The sequence below is a fragment of the Pleuronectes platessa genome, chromosome 17 (genome assembly GCF_947347685.1).
Source record: "Pleuronectes platessa chromosome 17, fPlePla1.1, whole genome shotgun sequence".
NCBI lineage: Eukaryota > Metazoa > Chordata > Actinopteri > Pleuronectiformes > Pleuronectidae > Pleuronectes > Pleuronectes platessa.
Window position 1 is genome coordinate 11,371,165 of NC_070642.1, and position 23,564 is coordinate 11,394,728.

Consider the following 23,564-nt stretch of genomic DNA (forward strand, 5'->3'; position numbering starts at 1 on the left):
AGAAATGTTAGCAAATTCACTAAAAGTCAAAAGCTAATAAAAACTAAAGTAAAGTATTGCTGTAAACTTACATTTGATCATTTGTCCCGGCAGCCTGTGTCATATCTCGCAGAGAGACACCATGTGACCACTATTTTGCCCCCAGGTGTTGCCTGTGCCAGGCTCCAGGCTGACTGTCACACAGAAGAGGCGCCGGGTAGATGTGTGGTTACCGGTCAACACTGCGTTTTACAAATGCAATATAGTAAACAGAAAGATAAAGTTATTTAAGTTATGGATGCATGTCTTCACTTTAAGACCTGGGCACATTATTTTCTGTGTAACTGGTTTTCGAGCCCCTGGTGTGTAGTCAGTTTCCACGATCAAAGTGAAAAATAAAGGGAACGAGTCAGATGGGTGTTAACGTCCATAAACAACTGAACCCAAGTCAGACCCGTTTGTGTGTGCATGTAAACACGATATGATTTCAGGGTAATTAAAGCAGTTATGGAGACTACAGCGTGGTCTCCTGCGGTGGATTCATTCTATTACTCTGTACATCTGTTGGAGCACGGAGCTACTGTTGACAAAACTAATCACGACTATACATCTCAACTCTGCATTTGAGAATTGCTTAATATTGCCCAGGGCAAAACCACACAGATCAGATTTTGGAAACCTGGAAGAGTGATTCTGTTTCACTTTCTAATGGGTAAAGTTTCACTCCACGCTCTCAACCAGGTATGACTGAAACATACTGATATATAATACAGCGTTGATAAAAGTGCAAGGGTGCAGATAATGCTGCATTAAAATGCGTTGCATCAGCAAACCTTGTCTACTGTGGATTTGTTTGACAAAAAACTGCTGAACAAACCAACTGCAGTCATTAAATTAGCTTTTTCTTCCTCTCTCCTAAACTGCAGCTCTTAGCCTGAAGTGGGCGAAGGAATTTCTGGGTGTTGTGACATTTACGGTTTGAAGGATTCTTTCGAAAATCTCATGTTTGCTTACAGACACTGACTTAACAAACTTCACCCTCCAGAAGTTGTCCGTGAACTCTTGCTTGGGAGGGGTTAAGAGTGAAAAGCAATCTGCAACTCCAAGTAAGCCATGACCGGCTGCTGATGCGGCGATTCCTGTGATTGCGTTGTCCTGCTCTTGCTTTCACTTAGTGGTGTCTTCATCTGCTGCCGATTCTGTTTATTAGTTTTAGTGTTTGACATTTTCCCAACGTAGCGTCTTATTCAAACAAGCGCGCTCCCAGCACGCTGCTTTAATCACACACTCCTCTTTTAAGGTAAATACAACTGGATAGCCTGTCAGATAGGCATTTCACAAAACCAAATTTGTGGTTGTTAGGTATGGCCTTTCAGATGTGTGTGCGCACATGCGTGCACACAGTCATACGTGTTTGTGTGTGTGTGTGTGTGTGTGTGTGTGTGTGTGTGTGTGTGTGTGTGTGTGTGTTAGCCCCACAGAGAGCGTTATTACAAAGAGCCAATCGGAGCGAAGGACCACACTCTAGCACATCCTGTTTGACTTGACCTCAGAGGATATTCTCCTTTCCCAAGCAAACAAACCGCCGGGCTTTTGGATCGTACCAACGTCGGAGGGGAAGGGAGGGGACGGGAGCCAGGGGATGTCTCTGGTGGGGAATCAGTGGGTAGGACGAGGTTTTTTGCAGAGCAGAGAGGTGAAAGATTTGCTGTTTTGCCAAAAGAGCAGCGCAGGTTAGATGTCTGAAAATGTGAGAGGTGTGTTACCAAAACGGCAGGTCACCACTGGGGAAAGCTGGAAACACACTTTCATCGAGCATTTTCATTTTTGGAACGATGCACAGTAACACAATATCAATACATATTTCATTGACTGACTTGTTATCTTGATGTTTGGGATCTTTCGGCCACATCTGACTGACTTCAACAACTGAATCTAAAGGAGTTTCAGAGTGTTAATCAAATAAAACAAACCATGTGAATACAAATTGTAGCAGGCATTTTTCACCTCTGTATATGGGGAGCAAAAATTATATTTCATCGACAAAAATGACAAATCGATTTATCAAGAATCTACAGGCTAACTGGTTGAGACAATAATAATGAATTGTGGCCCTGATGGCATCTCTTTAGTCTTTACGCTCCTTTGATTGTGTTTCCTTGTTTTAATGGTGCTATTCAGGGCGGCTGTGGCTGAGGGGTAGAGTGGTGGTCCCCCCAGTCTGACCCATCTGCATGCCGAAGTGTCCTTGGGCAAGATGCTGAACCCTGATTTGCCCCCCCATAGAATAACAAAGTGCTGCGATTAGATGCACTGTATGAATGTGTGTGTGAATGGGTGAATGTAAAACTGTACTGTAAAGCGCTTTGAGTGGTCATCAAGACTAGAAAAGCACTTTATAAATACAAAACCATTTTTAAAATACAAAACGATTCAGTCACGACATAAAAAGCAGCATTTGAGAAGCTGGTACTAAATTTCTTTGCAATTTTACTTGAAAAGGAGACTAAATAAATTCGGGAAATTGTAAACTGATCAGTAAATCAGGATATTGATGCAGAAAATATCAAGTAAAATCCCACGTATTAGACACACACAACAAAACCACCATGGGTGTGTGGAGTATTCTTGTAAACCAGATTAGGGCCAATCCCTTCAAAACCGGACCCTAATTATAAACCAGCATTTTACCAAACTTCCCTCCATGACGTCACTGAGCCGGCTCCATCTGACACCATTGTATCACTGTCATCCCTGCATTTGTTTTGGTTTACATATTAAGCAGAGATAGACGTGTCCTCCTCTGGCTGTATCTGATTAATCCATTATTTGGTTTAAGTCGCCGCAGCCCACTCCCCGCCGGTCTCTCCGTGGTGTTTTCCTCGGCTAGCGGTGGGCCAGCTTGGTGCCGCTGCTGGGAGACTATTGGGATTAATGCTGCCGGCTGACACTAATCTCATTGTGGTTAAAGCTTTGGAGGGACTGTGTTCACCCACTTCACTCTCACTCCCAAACACCCGCATTTGTGGCACCAATCCGCTGGGACGTTTGTGCCCGAGGAGGGATTTGCGTGGCGGGTTCTCTCGCTCACTGCTCATCTTATGGGTGGTTTGATTTACAATTGTGATGTATGAACTCTTGAATGGCTGCCATTTAAAATCGATACTAAACACATGCTTTACATCATTGTCACGTTCTCTTTTTTTAGCATTAAAACACCCAAATCAAGCCGTGACACTGCAGTTTGTATTAACCAAGTACATTTCCATTCACTGTATGCTAGCCAGCAGGATTTCTCTCTAATCTACAGACATGATCCTGGACTACAAGCTTCGCAAATTCATTATGAGCATCAATTATCAGAGAGCAGTGTGAGTCCTTCCATTTGTCTGACTGCATAATGAAGGCTCTCTGTTCATGGTGAATGATAGTCAATGCTTTTAAGGACTTGAGGAGCCGCCGTCACTGTATTTAGCCTATATATAGCCAGTGTTTCCATGGCTACAAGAGTTAAAGCTTGGGGAAGGGAGCACATTTATACACTATATACCCTGAGACATCATGTCAGTAATGACAGCGTGTGTGTGTGTGTGTGTGTCTCTGAATTTTGGATTATTTCCACCCAGGTCCGTTGACACAAACCCTCCTCAATGTGATTTAATTACCAACATACTGCAGCCAATTTAAAGGGGCTTTCCAAAACTCTGTCAGGCCTCTTTCACCATCATACACAGTAGAGATGCTCATTTTCTATTTTAAATTCATGCGATAAAACACTCAGCTTCATCCACAGTCCCGGAAATGGTTTAGTCTGTTCGATACTCATTGAGTGCTGCACACCTAGTTGGATGTTTACAGAGGTGACATCAATACGACTACGTTTTCGGAGACGAATTGTTCTCTTGGCACCACATCAGTTCGTCCATACCAGAACACCTGAATACGCACATCACGTGACCACTCACGTACACTGTGCATGCACACAGCTCGTCTCCTGCACATGTAAACGGTTGTATCATTGTAAAATGCACAACAGCTGTTAACAAAGAACAACAGGGTCAGCAATGCTTGTAATTGATTATCCATGTTGTGCCTACGCTGGTAACTGAAGCTAATGCCAGTTGTTTTCTTCCGTAAGGGGGTCATGTGACAGGAGCCTGACTAATCAGCTGCGTTGCGACTGAAAAGTTTCCAAACATCTCAGTTTCTAACTTTCTACGCAGAACGCAGCGTTGGGCTTTTCAAACTAAAACGGGCCCAGCAGCATTTCCAAACTTGTCTCTCACCCTATATATATATGTACATATGTATATCTTTACTTTTCAACCACAACTAAGCTTCAATTAAGACAACTATGTCACAAATAACTATGAATCCAATGTCATAACCAACCGTTTTGAAAAAGTCTTTGCCCCCCCAATGAACTGTACAAGTCAATTTGACCTCGATCACCTCCCCTCAGATCACAAGGTTCTCAGAAAAGGTGAGTTTCGAATGAAGACGACGCCTTCCTTGTACTTCACAGGCGACGGACAAACAGCCCTGTTGGCTCATGTTGCCAGTGTACTCGTCAAAAGGCCAGGTCAGTGCTGGTACAGCGCTGTTTGTAGTAAACACCAAAAAGACAGAGAAAGGAAAAGAAAGTTCCAAAACAGAACACGGTGAGCACCCGGTCAAGGCGGGCGCCTTTTGAGGCGGCGTGCTCCTAAATGTCAAAAGATAACCTGAGTGAAACAGAGAATGACGGGTTATCCTCATCAAGCAAAAGTGATTTTAATTATTTAGTAACAGGTCTTACATATTGATGTCACATTTCCTCTCTGAAATGAGTCACTTTTATTTTGAAGGGTCCCCACTGAAACATGTTCATATCAGTTTGAATGAAAAAAAAAAGGTTTTCAGGTCATAAAACACATTCCAACACTTAACTTCCACATTAATTTGGCGTCGTATTTCAAAGAGGCCCACAAATCTTTACTGTAGGTCATTTCCCCTTCACCTGCAACTGCGGCAAATGAGAATTGCAGAGCGACTCTGATCCGATTACCGATTTTCACCGACTTGCTTTCATGTGGGTCACCGGTGACTTCCTGAAGCGCGCTCTTTACAGGTGTGGCTCAGAGGGACCCCGCGTTCGGCCGGGGAACTGAACCCGTGCCACTGAAGAGCAGGTCGTAAATCTACCGTCCCCCTCTGGTCTTACTGCCGACGTCACTGTCAATCTGCTGCAACATATTGGCCTCCCCTTCACTTAAATCAAGATTTATAATACTTTTTACGATAAAACCCAGCTGGACTTCAAACATAAGCTGCAGTGGGGGGGATCAAATACAGACGGGGTCCTCCTGATCAATATAACAGGTGGCCCTGCGGCCAGCTTTACAGGATCAGATGAAAATGAGCGACTGCACAGACGTAAAGTGCCAGCTGAGTCTGCTGTCACATCTCACACTATATGAAGTATATTTCAACTGATGTGCTTCTATTACTTTCCTGTAACATGTGTCCAAGTCATGTCTGCAGCTCATACGTGTAAGAAACTGTCGAGGCTTTAAATGGATCCACGTGTTGTCTGAAGACGACAGGGTCTGCTCCTTTCTCCTCCTTGACGTCTGTGGACCAGAAGGCCGGAGATGGTTCTGGTTTTATGTTTACATGAGAAAGAGTTTAGTGACGTCTGTTGAACTGGATTCGATCGATCTGTCACGAAGACAGAGTCACATGAAGAAACATCCACCCATCCATCCATAATGGTGCCTGTCATTTGAGGATCAAAAGGGGGCTGGAGCCAATCACAGTTTTCATTGAGTGAGAGGCAGAGTACAACCAGGACAGAGGAACATATAGGCAAAAAATCCATACCACTTTGTTTTTGAAAATGCATCAAATCTCCTGTCGATGCATCTGATTCGTCAGACTCCCCTTCCGTAGGAAAAACCACCGGCGTGGGCTTCAGTTACCAGTCGAACGTAACATGTATATCAATTACAAGCACCGCTGATCCTGTTGGCTTTGCTAACAGCTGTTGAGCACTTAAATTCAGCATTTTGCAATGACACAACTGTTTACATGGGTCGGAGACGTGCTATCATTCAAGCTACCTGTCACATGATATGCGTTTTCAGAACTGTTAGTATGAACAGGGATTAGAACTGATACAGAGCCCAAACGCTGGAGTGAACAGAGGTCATTTTGGTTTGAAAAATGCCGTTTTAATACTAATATGTAGTATGGATGAAACCACAGAAACTATTCACAACAACATTAACAGTCACTTTAAAGTCTCTTATTCACCTAGGAAGCAGAATGCAGAGAAAACCCAAACAGACGTGTGGAGAACAAGCAAACTTCCCACAGGAAGACCCAGGCCAATGTGAAGAACTGTGGTGTAATAATACACAAGACTTTGACCAATAAGCTCTCTGTATGTATATTTTGTGTTAATAGATTTTATGTGTTTTATCTCAAGTTGCACAACCAGTTTCAGAGGCCTCATAAACAGCAGGTGACAAAATGGGAGGCTGATGTGACGGCGGCGCTCTCGCTTCATATTTAATGCGGCAGCATTCTTCGCATTCCGTCCACAACAATAGATATTCTGGTGTCCGCTCGCTGACCAATAAACCGGAACTGTTTACACTTCCTTGTCAGAACATCGTGGTTTATTCATGAGAACGGGACAGAATGGTGAGAACAGGAACCGGCGCTCTCTCCACCGCAATCCAGTCGAAGGCACAAACAACCGCAGAGGCAACAGGCCAGAGCGGGCGGGAGCAGTCTGAGGAGGACCTCCGAGGCCCCGTGGGCTTTCTCTCTGAAGAGCAGAGACGAGGGGAAGCAAATGAGACATGAGACGAGATGCTTTCTTCACCGTCTATGACCCCCACATACAAGCTTGTGTACACATAGACACACACACACACATGCAAACATCAAAGGTTTGGGATAAAGACTTGAGCCTGAACTAAAGTCTGATCAGTGAGACCCTGCTGTGCTGCCGGAAAGCAAAAATGGCTTTGATGGTACATCTTAATATATGCAAGGTCCCAGCCTGTGGTTTAGTGAATGGGTCCAACTGGCCTTGGGCGTATGAGCCACACCGGAGCACTTGGTTTTGCCGTAAGCTCCAGTTGTTGCCTGGCATTGCTCTGGAGCGCATAATACAATGCTTTTTCAGGGAAGCATGTTATAAATAAAACCACAGAGAGCTTTTGTTGACAGCAGCTCTCCCTCAGCTCCTCTTTTGGAAACGCTTGTGGGCGCTACGGACATCACGCAACATATGTTCACATTTTTGGAAATTGAGATTTAAAATTGTTGTGCCTTTGATTTTTTGCCTTTAATTCTTAAACCTATTATTATTAAATACATACGGGGGTCGAGTCGGAATGAAGCGACCGTTTACAGACACAGATCTAGTGTGTTGACTTTAATAAAAGCAGCCACCATCGGACATTGATATGAGTTTGACATGAAGAGCAGCCAGATTGTGTTGAAAAGAACATGCGGGTCACATGTCTTTCACTATCCCTCACTGCGGAGGGAGTTTTGTGTTATCAGCTGCCCTCACCTGCTAAACCCACTATAAACTGTTATTGCCACCTTTTTTATGGCAGTTTCATGATGGCTGGTGTGGAGCATGAGGCTATAAAAGGAGATAACCCGGGTAATATTCATCATTAGGAGCCATTACTGGCAGGACGGGCTGTGGCATAATGAGGGCAACCCTGGAATCACCGCTTGAATCATCGATCCAGCGTGAAAAAAAAGAACACATTAGATGCAGATGAGCCATGAGTGCACAAGCCGTGGTTTTCAGTCAATCCTGAGGTTTGAAATCAACCTGAGATATCACTTTATGGTATCACAAAGGAATCAGCCACAGTGCAGTGTCAACATGTAACAGAACCAGCAGCCGAGCGCATATAGACACAGAGGGAAGCTGCGTGGCAGGCAGGCCCGCCGGCCCAATGCCATTGTGTCTCTGTGGACCCATTGGAAGCACAACAGGTGTGTCAATAGGACAGGCATTCAACCGATCCACGACGTCTGGCTCCCATAAACACTGAATAAATATAGATGCTCTCCGTTTTCACTCTCCGCACACAGCTCCTGTAAAGATACAACAAAAGAAACGCAAACATTCGCCGCCAACACTCGGAGATCACGTAGAGTTCAAGGAAAAATCTGGATAATTATTTTCTCTTAAGAAACAAACAATTTTTCATTAACTTCTTCAGGGCCGGGGCCACACTGGATGCATGAGCATCGGGGAGAGTCGTGGGTTTGGCCTATTTTCTCAGGGCACCATGTCTTGTTAACGGCAAAATAGTAAAAATTATCTTTCACCACAGCTTCAAGGTCTATCTGAGGAATATGTCCCAAAGATAAATATCTGCCACACTTCCTGTGCCTGCATCAGAGTAAAAGCATTTGTGTCGGATGAATCCATTAATTTGTTTTAACAAGCTTTTTATTGATATTACTGCAGGACCAGAATATGCACAGCTTCATTCCGTAGAGTTCTGGCATTTAGTTGGGTACATAGCCTTAGGTTGATTCGAAGAAACACAGTATTCTTACCAGGAACCTCACATGGCAGCTCCACAGCAGACACACGAACAACAGTGGAGCGCAAGACTCAGCGATGCAGCTGTCACAAGCTGCAGAACCACTGTGGCCCAGGCCCAAGCATTATATCATCCATATGACTGAGAGCTTCCCAAATGTGTCAGCCCTAAAATAACATGACCACAATTATTAACATAAAATTACCAGAGAACACATGTTGAAAGGTTGTTGCTGTAAATTAACCGGCTGCATTTGCCGCTCTCACTAATCTGTCACAATCACCTCAGGAGTAACATGGAGATGAAGAAAAACTGAAAGCAGGTGATTGGATAAATTATTTGGATAAAATATGATATGGAGAGTTCTTGTTAAATTGTGTTTGATTCCTGGCAATCATTTTTACGACCCTCCTCCTTTGTCTCGTTGCCCCCAGAGAGGCTCCCGACCCCGAGTTTCGGAAACAACAGAATAAACAATACAAACCATGACGGAGGAAGTGACAGTTTGCGTGTCTTTGTCATGTAATGTTTTTTTGGATTTACACGAAAGCGATACAACTTCATTTTAACAAATTAACAAAGAAGAATAATCACAATTCAAACCCCAAATGAGTCTCAGACACAAGAAACATTAAGTCAAATAGGGGGATAGATTGACCTGATGAGATTGGTGTCATCACAGAATAGGTGAGAGGGTTTTCCTGTCATTTTATGCTATTTATTAATAACATTAACATACAAAATTTGATGGACAACTTCACAATATTGGCTCAACAAATGTATGTTTCATGTTTTGGTCATGAATGTCTTGAATGACCGTTGTTTTCATACTTACTGGCTCATTTCATGTGGAATATACACATTCAGTTGTGTGACATTTCCAACAATATGGAATACAACGCATCCTTCTGAATGTCTTAACTGGATTATACTGTAGCTCCTTTTTTTTCTTTTTTTTATCCCCTGCAGCTGATGCCAAACAGAATCGAGATGAACAGGTTGGAGAAAATTGGCTCGTCCCTTCCCCGAGAACAGACGACAGACAACGGTGCACGCGTCTGGGGCTGCCAGTCTCCCACCAGATGGTAAATCAGAAAGACACGGGCGATCGAATAACAGATATGACCAATCAGATGATCGAAAACCACCCAAGTATAGACTATTGGGGGGAAAGCCCGCAGAGGAAATGCGTTTATTTGCCAAATATCCCCACAGTGCATCCTAACCAGATCGTATCGGTCATTTCATTTGTTTGTGATGGATTTCTTTGAAATAATTTGAGAACTTCCCGTTAGGCTGTACTGTTGGCATTTATTCATGAGTGAAATTCAATATACATGTTTGTTTCAGTGTTTTAATGGCACTGATGGAAGTTATTTTTATTATCGTGGCAAACTGAAAAAGGGCGAAATCGTCAGTTTAGTGTTCTATTAGTCGCGCATATCAGTCAATTTCAGGCCATCAAATTAAATCCTTTATGTTCTTCTATGGGAACCTCGCCGCGCACGAGCCCCCATTTCATTACCATTAGCTGTAAAAAGGCCACGCGCCACAATCAGGGGAGAATAAACCAGTTTTACGCATGGCGCATGCAGGTGACGCGTGTGTTTGGGGTGCGTGCGTGTGAGTGAGAGAGAGAGAGAGAGAGCGAGAGAGAGAGAGAGAGAGAGAGAGAGCTCATTTGCATACAGCTGAATAGTTTATGTCTCCCGTCCCACACATCACACCCGCATGAGAGAGAGAGAGAGAGAGAGAGAGAGAGAGAGAGAGAGAGAGAGAGAGAGAGAGAGAGAGAGAGAGAGAGAGAGAGAGAGAGAGAGAGAGAGGACACGCGCCTCAACAATAGGAGGCACACTGCCGCTAAACCGTAAAACGCACGCGGGTGGGCATGAAGGGGCACACGCCACCAACGCGATGAACCCCACCCACGATAACATCTCAGTGAAATGTGGGTTTGGACACTCAGTGTAGGCCTATGTGCATCCGTGCGTAATTAAAAAAAAAAAAATGTTATTTGTTGTTTTTGCATATATAGAGTATATAGGTTTCAATGATGTGTTTCTATTAGGATATTTGATCTGGTAATTTATGGATTTCATCTGTTTATAAAAATTGACAACACGCCTCTAAAGAAAAGTGAATTTCATCAACAACTTAAACAAATACCGTAAGATTCATCCGTCATATGCAATTCTGGTGCCGTTATTTGTGACAGGGCAGGAGGGAGAAGCACCTCTGACCCCACTGAGAGTGAGGGTTCCAGGGGAAACAGTGCGCACGGCTCCTGGGCTGCAGTGCGCGCTAATTAGGCGTGCAATTGAGTGGAACCGAGGGCAAAAAGGGGGTGCGCGGAGTAAGACAGTGATTGAATTCCTGCTTTCTGTTCCCCCTCAAGTTTCGGCTCCCCTTCATTGTCCTGACCCACTGTCCATAATGTGCGAGTGTGCGTCCGGCGCATTGTGCGCTAAAAATAAGTCAACAGATGTTGGGGCTTGTTAATAATCGCCCAGTATCCATGGTGGTCAGTCAGCACCGTGCCAGTGGGTATTAAATCTGGATAATTGTTGTTGGGTTGGAAGGGAAGGGGGTTGACTGTGCGGAGTGGGCGGTGTCACGGCGCTGACTGACAGTTTATGTAATGAGCACACGCAGTGCAAGTCTATATATCGGGGAGGAGACGCACCACGGTTCATTCACTAGTAATAAGGCGAGTGATGAACGTCCGTGGCGCACTGACGCACCGACTTCAGCACCAAAACAAGCTCTGAGCCGCGCACACGCAGCGACAGTGACCATTGTGGAGTACAGCACCATGCAGGGAGAGGACGCCTGCTGACACACAGACTGGATACTAGGCTTCCCTCACCTTTGGATAACTTGGAGCTTGGAGACGCTTTCTTCTCTCTGGACGCTTTTGACGCACAGGAGCTACAAGGAGAACTCCCTGGGAGGGACTATAAGGATTTATCTTTATTTTAGATTTTTTTTTTTTTTCACCCCCACTCTCTGTCTCTCTACATTTGTTTCCCTCGGGGTAAATACTTTGGAATAGTGAGGTTTTGCTGCTTTTATTGGCCGGTGACGCGGCTGCCCTGGAGAAGCGAGAAGGATGGCAGCTTGGTTCACCTTTACCATCGCGTTCAGCACCACGTTAATAACACAGGTATGAAGGAGGATGAGGCATCTCCCCCCTGGTGGTCCTGCAGAACCCGCTTCACATCCAGTTGGGTGGGGGCTTATGTAACCATACCTGCGTTTCTTACATGATCTTTCCCTCTCTTCTAGGTGATCGGATCGGGCTTTTTTGAGCTCAACCTGCACGAATTTAAAAACCACAAAGGTTTGCTGGCAAACGGGAGCGCATGCAAGCCCAGCTGCAGGACTTATTTCAGAATTTGCTTGAAGAACTATCAGGCCGTGGTCTCGCCAGGTGACTGCATCTTTGGGAGTACAATGACACCGGTGCTGGGGACAAACTCTTTCAGCGCCAGGGACAGTGGCACGTTACCAAGACCCATACAGATACCGTTCAACTTCGGCTGGCCGGTAAGAGTGTGGAGCAGTGCATCCACTTTAATTGTCATCCCCCCCCCCCCATGCAACCACTGTTGTGTTGTTTTCGTGGAGCTGCTGTGCATTTTGGGAGTACACCGGTTATTGGTCAGCAAATCTAATCCACATCATTAGGTAATGCTCTGTGGACGAACAGATTGGACTGCCACCGCGTCGTTCAGTTCAAAACCCAGAGGGCCACTGTGGCACGGTTCTCCACGAAGCCTTTAGCTTAAATTATATTTTAAACAACTAGAAGTCTTATAAATGAAACAGAAAAAAAAGAGAAGATGTAAGCTGCTTTTCCTGGTAAATTGTGAACTTTCTATGAGAAAAGAGTTCATATTAATTAGAAATTAATTATCTACTTGTGTTTTTTCCTCAGGGGTCATTTTCAATAATAATCGAAGCCTGGCATTCACCTTATGGAAATCTACCTGTAGGTAAGTGCAACATTTTTCTTACCACAGGAGGGAGCTCTGTCTGTACATTTCACACGCGAGGCTCTCCAGCCGTGTTACATGGAGTTTATATCCAGATATATCTAAATCAAACATTTAACTCTGAATTAAATGCAGCTTCAACAAAGTTCCTCTGCACACTTTGTTCAATTCCTCACGTTTTCACACATTCTCCTGCCCATATGCACTTCTTTATTATGAACTTCAGAACACCTTTTTCATTCTTATACCCAATACAATTGAACTTCCTCTGGTTTATTTTTGGCGTGGGAACGAGCTGCGGGCTTTGGTGAGAATCTGCAGTGGCTGCCAAAAACCCCTGACTGCATCTTCCTGTATTTTACACCTTACTCTGTTCCACCCTGTGGAAGAGGGGACCGGGCCTGGGAATGTTTTTGCTGACGGAAAAGAAAGAGGAAATTTCAACCCGAGTTTATCTTTCATCTCGGCTGTATGGGATTTGATAAGGGATGCAGCTTGGCACCGGGCAGATTATTAAAGCGAAAGTGGGTGACTTTTGAACCCAAGGCCCATTTATGATGCAGTTCTTGACACAAACCCATATTTATCACAGGACATACACACATTGCATTCCTCGGTATCCCACATCCCTTCTGATTGCCCCTTGTCCCTTCTCCTCCCTCTAGATACCAACAACCCAGACTATCTGATCAGCTCTTTGGCCGTCCAAAAGCAGCTGGGTGTGGGGACTGCCTGGACCCAGGATACGCTGAGCGCAAAGCTGATGGAGCTGAGTTATTCTTACCGGTTCATCTGCAACCAAAGTTACTACGGAGAAAGTTGCTCCCAGAAGTGCACGCCCCGGGACGACCGATTCGGCCACTACACCTGCACCCGAGACGGGCAGCTGTCCTGTCTGCCTGGCTGGAAGGGGAAATACTGCGAAGAACGTAAGGAAACAAGAAGTGGTTCTCTCTTTTGACAGGGATGTGTGTTGACACTGGGGCTTTGTGGTTCGATGTTGCTCCGAGCTTGTGTGTTTGCTGCAGGGTCACGCAGATGCTTGCCAACGAGTGATAAATATTGGAATCTGTTTTGGCCCATATCCAAACTCTCCTGACCTTAAAAGTGTTAAAGTGCAGGGTCCTGACGATCCTCTACGGTGTTTGACCCTTGACCTTCATTATGCGCTGTGCCTTAAAAGAGAAAAGACGTGTGAGCGTGCACTATAGTTATAGATCTCAGCAGTTAAGATACAAGACGTGTGACACACAGGTTGTCATCACCGAGGCCACAAGATGTCGAGCACTGGAAGGAGACATGGCGTAATGATAACTGGCAAGTTCCATTGGTCGTTTTGGTGAAGAAAGAATTTGTGCCACATGTAATTTCATTTAAGTCTCATGTGTAATTGCTTGTGGGTTCGTGAACACTCGTCGACTAAGGGTTGATGGGCGGACAGCTTAGCATGACAACAGCTACTTTATATGTGTAAACCCACTTGGCCTCACAGTCCCATGCTCCGGACAGGGCCTCCGCTAAAAGGGGCGGTGCCATTTGGCTTCACAATAACCAAGAACCCCCTTTTCTCACCAGAACAAAATTAATCAAAGAGTAGATTGGAAGGAGGCCCCGGGAGAGTAATAGTTACCATGTGCCGGATGCGAGACCACGCGGGTGACAGCGGATCTGTCATCCGTCGTCGCCCGGTGGCGAGAGAGAAATTGGCATGTGCTATTTCGACCATGGCGCCAAATTCTAACCAGATGGGCTCACGTGTTGCAATTACGGACGCATCAATCGTCGGCGACTACAGAAAATATACATGAGAAAGATAGATTGGGCATCTTTCAGACACTGTAATTTCCCTCCTCTCACACTCCCATGCATCAGTTTGAAACCAGCCTTGTCATTTAGGGACCGGCGTACATTCTGGAGGGTTGAGGCACAGAGCAGCACAAACACACTTATCATTTTAGACAAGTGGAGTGCTGGTGATAAACAAAAGCATGATAATTCAACAAAGGAAACATAGACAGATAGATAGATAATGGATGGAAAGAGAGAGAGGGATGGATGGATGGAGAGAGTGAGAGAAGGAGTGGATAGATAGATCAGTAGATCGATAAAAGACAAGTGGATGGATGTATGATAGATGGAAAGACAGAGAGAGTGATGAGGGATGGATGGAAGGATGGAGGGAGGGAGAGCAAGATAGATAGATATATATATATATAGATAGATAGATAGATAGATAGATAGATAGATAGATAGATAATGGATGGAAAAAGAGAGAGGGATGGAAGGAGAGAGAGTGTCACAAACAAATCCTAAAAAAAGATAAATGTTTTGATGGCTTCAGGAACTATACAGTTCCAGCGCGTGCCCGGTAACCTAATCCGGAGAGGGCGGAGGGGAGTATGGGGGGGCGCGCGGGCACTAGCCCCTACAGGAGGAGCGCGGGGCCGCTGCACGCGCCAAGGTTAATCGCGGCATTATTATCCGCCACGCGCCGCCGATGTTCCAGTGCGTGGCCATTGTTGGCTGCAGCGCGGCGCGCGGGCGGCAGCTGCAAATACGGACGAGCGGCGGAGCAGCGACAACAATGGTGACAGCTGTCTGCTATAGAGAGCGAGCATCTGTTCGGCTCTAACCCCGCCGCTCACCGCCAGCAGCCTGATATGCTGCATGGCCCTGGCCCTGCACAAATCAGCGTCTCACACACTCACACACTCACAACCTCAAACTGGGGGGTGTAGTGGTGATCTGACAGGGTGAGATCACACCCGGGACTCACCTCAACACGTGGGAGGTTTCGAGGAAGTGATGCTCCGAGGCCTTGGTTGTTCTAATGGGAAGTGTAATGTGTTTCATATGTTCTTTTTTTTTTTATAGATTATAGTTATAATAGTAATGATAATAATACAGTCGTTTGAAAAAAGTTGCTTTAGAGGTAAATTTGGATTTGAAAGATCAGAGATATAGCCTGGGGCCATTGAGAGTCATCAACTTTTCTTTTTTTAAATCTCATAACTTGTAATGATAAGACACTACTAGAAATGACCTCATTGTGAAGTATTTGCAGCAGACTCATTTGTCTTTCTTTTCCCCCCCTCAGCTATCTGTCTGGAGGGCTGCAGCGAGAGGAACGGAAACTGCTCCAGACCTGGCGAGTGTGTGTAAGTGTTCCTTCTTGTCGCAGAGAGAAACTCATGTTGCCTCCATGTGGAAACCTTCACTTGCCTTCTGCCAAACTCCCACTTTCATCTTCGAGTCCCATTTCTTTTTTTCTTTTCTTTAGAGTGATGTTTATGTATAACTAATCAGAGCGCGGATATTTCATCATCTGAAGATTCACATCGGCCTCCATCCCACAGATCATTCGTCAGGTTTTCCCTAAATCAACAAAACCCCTGTTCCCCTCTCCCCTGCATCACTTCTCCGCTTCCCATGTCCACCCCCCCCCCTCCCTCCTCTGCTGCTTGTCACTAGCCGTTCTCCCTCACTCACCAGTAAAGATAATTCACACACACACACACGCACACACAAACCCACTCGCTGTGAGAAAGTCCTCCTGAAATCCCATTTTGCCCTCTTTCTCAGACACAAATCCACCATTCCCACCGCTAAAAACAGAGCCGAATCGAGGTTAAACCCTGTAGATACCCGACACGCTGCAGTAAAGCTGCTTCCATGTCTCTGCTCACTCAGCAGAAAAATCGTCGGAACCCTAAAAGCACGTCTTATGTCCCACAATCTCACGGTTGGACAGGATTTTGCTGCACATCCTGGTGAGAAATGGATATTCATGGGAAACATACAAAAAAAAAAGCTTCGACCGTTGGCTTGCGGCCAGAAATATTTAACATATGGAATATATTATGATTATACATTCTTATACTGTACGTACCCTCAACAACGTTTCTTCATTCACACTCTAATATAGAAAGAGCTGATATCATATAATATATATTAAATTATGTGTATTGAAGTAAAAAAGTGGTGGGAAAGACTTCACGCTCCACTTATCGTCTGCTTCCTGAGAAAAAACCTATTCAATTATTATTTATTATCATTATACAGCTCTTCTCTAAAACAAAGTTACAAAGTGCCTCATAAATATGAAAAAAAGAGTAAAAATACGTAAGAAATAACATAAAAATAAACACAGTCCTTAAAGCATACATCAAAGAATAAAAACCCAAAACCTCTGACAGATATTTAAACATGACCACCCATTACAATAACAGAAATATAGAATCAGGAACAATTTGGGAATGCGTTTCGATAAAGGTCAGTCAAGGTTTGAAACTTCGGATATTCTGCCATACTTCCTCGTCCAGTGTGTCCCAGAGCGATCGAAGTTCTAATTTCAAAAGCTTTGTCCGCCTCGAGAATCTGGAACGGTTCAAAGTTCCATACCAGAGGATCTCAAAGTGCGACCATTAAGTGCCTTGTTAGGAATACAAAAACATTAGATCGATTCTAAAACTGGAAGTGATCACTTCAGGCCTCACGAAGTACACGCTCGGAAATGTTTTCCATTGTCTTCAATGGATTTATATGAGGAGTCGGTGATTGCGTCCCACTGCGGAGAAGCCGTTAATGTCGCCAACTAAATGGTGACAGGCCTGTGAGGCATGTCGTCTGCTCCCATTCAGTTCAAAGTGACCCGACTGTTGTTGATTTTACTGTTTCCATTAACTTGCTTATTGAACGAAGACTCAAGGACTGTATTTGCTCTTGTTTGTGGTTTTGCAGATGCAGAGACGGCTGGCAAGGCACGTTCTGCGACGAGTGTAAGAAGTACCCGGCCTGCAAGCACGGCACCTGCCAGCTGCCATGGCAATGCAACTGTCAGGAGGGCTGGGGAGGCCTATTATGTGACCAAGGTACACCAGACCACTTGGACCACTGCTGTTGTCCCTCTTTGAAAGATCCTCTCACGTTACTTGCACGCTGTTTTCATTTGAATGCACTTGAAAGCATTAGTAAATTAGGTTTCCTCTGAAGTGCTCCATCCTCGTAGCTTCGACCACATCCAGGGGAAGATCTTCTTCTTTAGTTTTTTCCGCTGCAGGCTCGCTGTAAACAAACCCTCCTCTGTTTCCCCAGATCTAAACTTCTGCACCCATCACCACCCCTGTGTCAATGGCGCCACCTGCATGAACACGGGCCAGGGGAGCTACACGTGCACGTGCCTGCCGGGTTTCACCGGGGTCAACTGTGAGCTGGAGATGCAGGAGTGTGACAGCAACCCCTGCCGGAATGGAGGGATATGCACAGTAAGGCTCCAAATAAGAAAAAACACTGATTATCATGATATGTATCTTTTATACCTGATTTTAATTTACAGTGTTGTGACCAATTTTAAACCGTGTCTTTCCATTGTCCCCCAGAATTTGGAGAGCGGCTACCGGTGCTCGTGTCCCCAAGGCTTCGAGGGCTCCCACTGCGAGCACAGCCTGCTGACATGCGCCGATTCCCCCTGCTTCCACAGTGGCAAGTGCTGGGAGAAGGACAATGGCCGCAGCTACATGTGCGAGTGTCCCCGGGGCTACACTGGACTCAACTGTGAGAAAAGGGTGGACAAGTGCACGTCGCTTCCCTGCGCTAATGGTACGGCCTTCCTCCCCTCTTCGGCCCCCCTTTCTGAACTTCCCCTCGCTCTTTTCTCACCCCCTTCGAATTCCTGCAACTGGAAGCCGTGTGGAACAACAGGAATTGGTGGGAACTTGGTGTCTATTGTCCTCCGTATAAACACTCGGCAGCGCGGAGCAGCAGCCTGTAAATGTCACCACGGCTCGCTGGGGTTGTTGATGAAAGGGGACAGATTTCCAGCGTAGCTCGATTTCTGTCGTCTTGTAAACACGGAGGGCTCTGGGATCAGGAGAACAATATGCATTTAAGTACACAATACACTGAAAGTGCTGCGGTCACAGCGACTGAAAGGGCCTCCTGGGAAGGTTTAGGGACATATGGTGTCTCTAAATTTTTAAATAGCTTGATGCAGCAGGTTTTTTTCCCTGTACTTGTTGATGCTAACTGTCCCCCTCCTGTCCTCTAGGTGGTCTGTGTCTGATCCATGGTGGCATGCGTGTGTGCAGCTGCCGTGCAGGATTTATCGGCCAGCGCTGCGAAATCAACATCAACGAGTGCGCCGGCAACCCCTGCCTCAACGGAGGCACCTGCCAGGACCGAATCAACGACTACACCTGCGGCTGTCCTGCGGGGTACGGCGGACGGAACTGCGAAAGACTCCTGGACGAGTGCTCCCTCCGACCCTGTCTCAACGGGGGTCTCTGCACCGGTGGCGGCGGGCCGGGGAAGCCTCCCGTCGCATGCATCTGCCCCTCCGGCTTCACCGGGCCCCGCTGCGAGTTCTTTGCCGCCGTGACCTCTCCAGTGACCCACCCGGAGATTCAAGATGGCTTCCAGTGGGCGGCGGTGTCTCTGGCCGTCGGGCTGGTGGCCCTGCTCGTGCTGCTTTGCATGGTGGGCCTGGCTCTGAGGCACATCCACAGGCAGGCCCGGCGGGAGGGGGGGGACACGGAGACAATGAACAACCTGTCCAACTTCCAGAGGGATAACCTGATCCCGGCGTCGCAGCTGAAAAACACCAACCAGAAGATCGGCCTGGAGGTGGACTGCGATTCGGAGAAATCGAACTTTATCCATAAAAACTATCACTTGGACTCGTACAACTCGAAATCGAAGGAGTTCAAGGACGAGAAGTCACAAGAGGATAAAAGTCTTATTTACGACAAGTGTTTAGAAGACAAAATGCCCTTGAGTAGAATGTACAGGTAAGAGAAATCTTGACTCACAGTACTTAAATTGTTCCTGAAGTTTTTCACCATCGTGTAATTGTAACCCCCCCACTTGCTTTGCTGTAAAAGCAACTATTTTTCCCTAGGCCTCCTCAGTTAATAGTGTGCATGCTAGTATACTGTATATATATATGGAGCCCTGCTGAGTGGAAATCACTAATAATCACTCACACATTTCCACTGTGAAGGTGTTTGAACCTAACACTGAGTTGTGCTTCCAAACTGGAAATTAGATCCTCCAGTTCCTCAGACATGTTGAGTTTATATACATGTATATATATATTTATTATCGCTTTACAACAAACCTCCCCTTTCCTCCTCCATGTATATATATATATATATGTGTTTGTGTGTGAGAGTGTAACCGCCATGTGCTTCTCATTTGCGTTAACACAATGTGTGATTTGTGTCCGCAGTGAAAAGCCGGAGTGTAGGATATCAACAATATGTTCCTCAAGAGACTCCATGTACCAGTCGGTATTCGTTATAGGGGAGCAGAGGAGGGAATGCGTCATAGCAACAGAGGTAAGCCCCCCAAAAAAACAAATCACATCTTCGTCAACATATTTGAAATGATAATGTCCCAAGTGCACCATCCTTCACCGGTGCACCAACATGTATGACGGGGGGGGGGGGTGATGCTATTTGTAGAAAAGCTGCGTTGTGGTGTTTGGATCTAAACTGGGGGATAGTTCGATCATCAATGAATTATTGGTTTGTGTAAATTACACTGGCTGATCTTTATCTTGGCCGTGTGATGAACTAGAGTCCGAGCTTTATGAAGATTCCTCCCATGTTTGGCTCAGCTTGGTCTCCGAGGTGCCATTTTTTACCGCCCCTGGAATTTTTAAGATGTTTACATCCAGGCCAAATATAACAGACAATACTGCCGATGAGATAAAACAGTGAAAAAGAGCTGGAAAAATAAAAAATATTAGAGTTTTTAGCAGTGGGATTTTCTGGTTTTTGGTTTGTAACATATACCTATTTTTTTCCCTCTCTTTTTTCTCTTTAGGTATAAACTGAGGGATGTGAACGCGAGAGGGGGGACGAGGAGAACGACACAATCGAGGCAGAACACAATATTCTGGATTGTTTACAAATGCTGAGAAGAGACTGGAGATTGTTTTAGATGTCCGCTGCTGCTCTGGAACACTTGAGAACTGGAAAGGGGCCGAAACCTCTGCTCTGCAAAAAAAACAAAAAAAACAGACCAGAACTGAGAAAAACTCTGATGTTGACCGAGTGTTTGTATGCAAAACCTGTACAGTGAAGGACCTCTCTTGGTTGTGACAATGGTTCAAAAAGGACTGACTGGCGAAAAAAGACGTTACAGAGCATCGGTGAAAATACTAATTTATCATTTCCGCCATCCTGGACAGCGGGAAGGAGGCGCTGGTGGAACGACTCCCCCCCCTCATACCTTACCCGGCCTTGTGTGATAATCATGATGACTTTGACAGCCAACCAATCAGTTATAAAGGTGCCTAAGAAGTGACCCCTCCAAACATAACCCCCTATACACACACACACACACACACACTCCCGCCAGCTTCGCCTGCTATGCAAGACTCAGGGTCGAGACGCGTGAACTCACCCACCGTCGCAGTCCAACCTCACGAACACTGAGAGTTATGAATGTCTGAAAGTAATCTTCAACTGTCAATCAACGTGAAAAATGACTGGTTGGAATTTCTCCATGCAATGGTGAAGATTGTATGCAGCCCACAATTCACTAGAAGCCTTAAAAAAAACGAGGGGGGTCTGAATGCTAAATTTGAGCCCTTGTCTGTTCTTGGATCATTTGCACTACAAGAAAAAAAAAACTAAACAACAGCGGCGGGGGGGAAATACTTTTTAATCAACAGACGATTTGAAGACAACAGGAGTCAGTGCTGTGCCAGCAACATCCAAATGAAGAGGCTGCGTGCATAGACGAGCGTTTTATGCAACCCGACCGAGGAAGACGAAGCGAGAAAGACTGTCACGCCACTGCCTGCCTATAATACGTTTCAAAAACAACTACAGAACCAATAATGTAATTTTTTTTAAATGATTATTTCCAGAGTTTAATTTAAATATGACACACTGCTCTTTATAATGTTTTATAATATTATTTTGTATATAATGCATATTTATAAGGACCAAACTTCTGAAGAATAAAACTTCCTTGGAGACTGTTGTTAATTGGATGTCAGCGAAAAAGGAAAAGGAAATTATTTTTGAGGTGTTTTTAAAATAATGAAATTGACAAATGATGATCAAATGTGTTTGTGTATTTCTTCTTCGTCTCAGGTTAATGAACGGGGAGACTCAGAAACACCGTGCAGCTGTTTATAGACAGGTTCATGAATATGACATCCAGCTGTTTTCTTACATTCACACATCATCTGTCATGTTTTGGACTTGAAGAATAGAGACGTAGAGCTGCCTGACTGTAGAATCACTACCTCGAGTAATTCCTGGAAACGCCTTTGGCCCCCCCACTCCCTCCCCCCCGCCCCCTCGTCCTCTCTCTGGCCCTAAATTGGCTTGAAATTCAAATCCGTTTCCAGGGATACCAGCCCCTCAAGCTGGAAATGGCGAAACAAAGCCAGGCGTAGGGCAAAGGGGAACAGCCCCCCCCCCCCCCCCCCCCCCCGCGCGCACACACGCACACACCCCTCATAATGCTTGCACGCGTCTGCGCACAACCATACGCACACGGGCCAATCAAACAGATGCCGTGGGGGGAGCACAGAGTGAATCTGTAGTGCCATAAAAACAGCAGCATATGCTAGGCCTCTCGCCCCGTGTGCATGACACACTGAGTGCACAGACCCCCACCCAATCATAAAAAAAGCACACACACACACACTTGAGCACTTACAGGCTCCCCAACTGCCTCTGCCTGCCCACACTTCAGGGTTAAGAGCAATATTTCAGTGCCCGGTTCTGTACCACCCACTCCTGCAGGCAAAGCTGCGGTGAGGGCCTGGCACTGGGGGCAGTCAGGGGAGGGGGGGGGGGACCAGATGGGAGCCAGTGGATTTGCTATGAATCCACATAAATAAAAAAAGATCTATATTTTGGAAAGTTGACCTGTGCTGCCCTATGCCCTTCCAGGCTTCTTGTTCTAAACTGTTGGCTCATGATACACCACAATTCTGCAGAGTTCTTAAAACTAGTTCCAATATATTTGAGATCCTTTTTTGTGTCTAGGCAACATGTCATCTGTGTTCTGAAAAAAAAAAAACTCTCCTGCCTCCAATTAACAGGAATTCTGCGTCAACACCCCCTCGTCAGGAGCAATCAACACTCAGCAGAGAATCTGGATGCTTTTTCCCTCGCACACATCCTGTTTGCCTGTTGACCTAGGCACCCTCATCTGTGTGTGTGTGTGTGTGTGTGTACGTGTTTTTGAACCTTTTTCAGTACAAACACTGATCATGTCAGGGGAACTAAGGCCTGGTTTTGTGAGGTAAAGCTCATTTTTGAGGTCCTTGTTAAGCCTAGAGGTAAATTGTGAAGTGTGTTAGGTCATGGTTAAAGTTAAATTCAGGTTTAGGTTGAGATCAGGTTTAGGGTAAGGTAAGGTTATGGTCAGGTTAAAGTTAAGGTTAGGTTTAGGTTTAGGTTTGGGAAAAGGTCAAGATCAAGGTCAAGTATAGGTTAAGGCTAAGTTTAAGGTTAAGGTTAAGGTTAAAGTTAAGGTTAAGTTATGAAAGTAGTGGGTTAGGGTACAGCACTCTGTGTGTGTTTGTGTGTGTGTGTTTCTCTCTCTCTTCCGGCCTGGCTCAACGAAAACACACATCTTATCCCAATGATTAATCACCTGTTACCTGACACAGCCTGACGCGGCTTCAGAGTTTCTTCCCACCGTCACCGCACTCGCACCTAACGCAGCCTCTCGCCCTCATTCCCAGTCCATCCCAGTGGTAAGAAGACACAGGCTCGGGGGGCTCTGCTCTTTGGCCTCTGGGCCTTCGTAGCACGGCCAGGCATTTTCATTGTGTTATAATCACAGCATCCTGTTTGTGACCCAGTGACATCAGTTCCTGTTTCCTCCGTGATTAAAAAACGCAGAGGCATGCCGGCGCTGCCCAGCTGTCTTTCTCACGCATTCGCTCCTTTCAGTCTGCAGTCGCTCTCGCAGATGAATGGGGGGGGGGGGGGGGGGGGGTGAGGAAACAACCTCAAAACAAATAAGACACAAACTAATCAGCACTATT

At 45.6% G+C, this 23,564-nt stretch overlaps 1 protein-coding gene across 1 annotated transcript; it reads left to right on the forward strand.

Moving 5' to 3' along the window:
- Positions 1 to 11,258: 11,258 nt before the first annotated feature.
- dll4 (delta-like 4 (Drosophila)) lies at positions 11,259 to 21,239 on the forward strand. The gene is made up of 11 exons (XM_053444634.1): positions 11,259 to 11,712; positions 11,835 to 12,095; positions 12,487 to 12,544; positions 13,210 to 13,473; positions 15,642 to 15,702; positions 17,285 to 17,415; positions 17,639 to 17,808; positions 17,923 to 18,142; positions 18,591 to 19,329; positions 19,770 to 19,878; positions 20,369 to 21,239. The coding sequence occupies exons 1-11, from the start codon at positions 11,659 to 11,661 to the stop codon at positions 20,372 to 20,374; spliced, it is 2,073 nt and encodes a 690-aa protein (XP_053300609.1). The 5' UTR covers positions 11,259 to 11,658; the 3' UTR covers positions 20,375 to 21,239.
- The last annotated feature ends 2,325 nt before the right edge of the window (positions 21,240 to 23,564 follow it).

What these genes read in the sequence shown, in the direction of transcription:
- dll4 (XM_053444634.1), top strand. Translation starts at nt 11,659, where the DNA reads ATGGCAGCTTGGTTCACCTTTACCATCGCGTTCAGCACCACGTTAATA. An exon ending in CGTTCAACTTCGGCTGGCCG is followed by an intron (nt 12,096 to 12,486) that starts GTAAGAGTGTGG and finishes TTTTTTCCTCAG; the next exon opens with GGGTCATTTTCAATAATAAT. An exon ending in TCCAGACCTGGCGAGTGTGT is followed by an intron (nt 15,703 to 17,284) that starts GTAAGTGTTCCT and finishes GTGGTTTTGCAG; the next exon opens with ATGCAGAGACGGCTGGCAAG.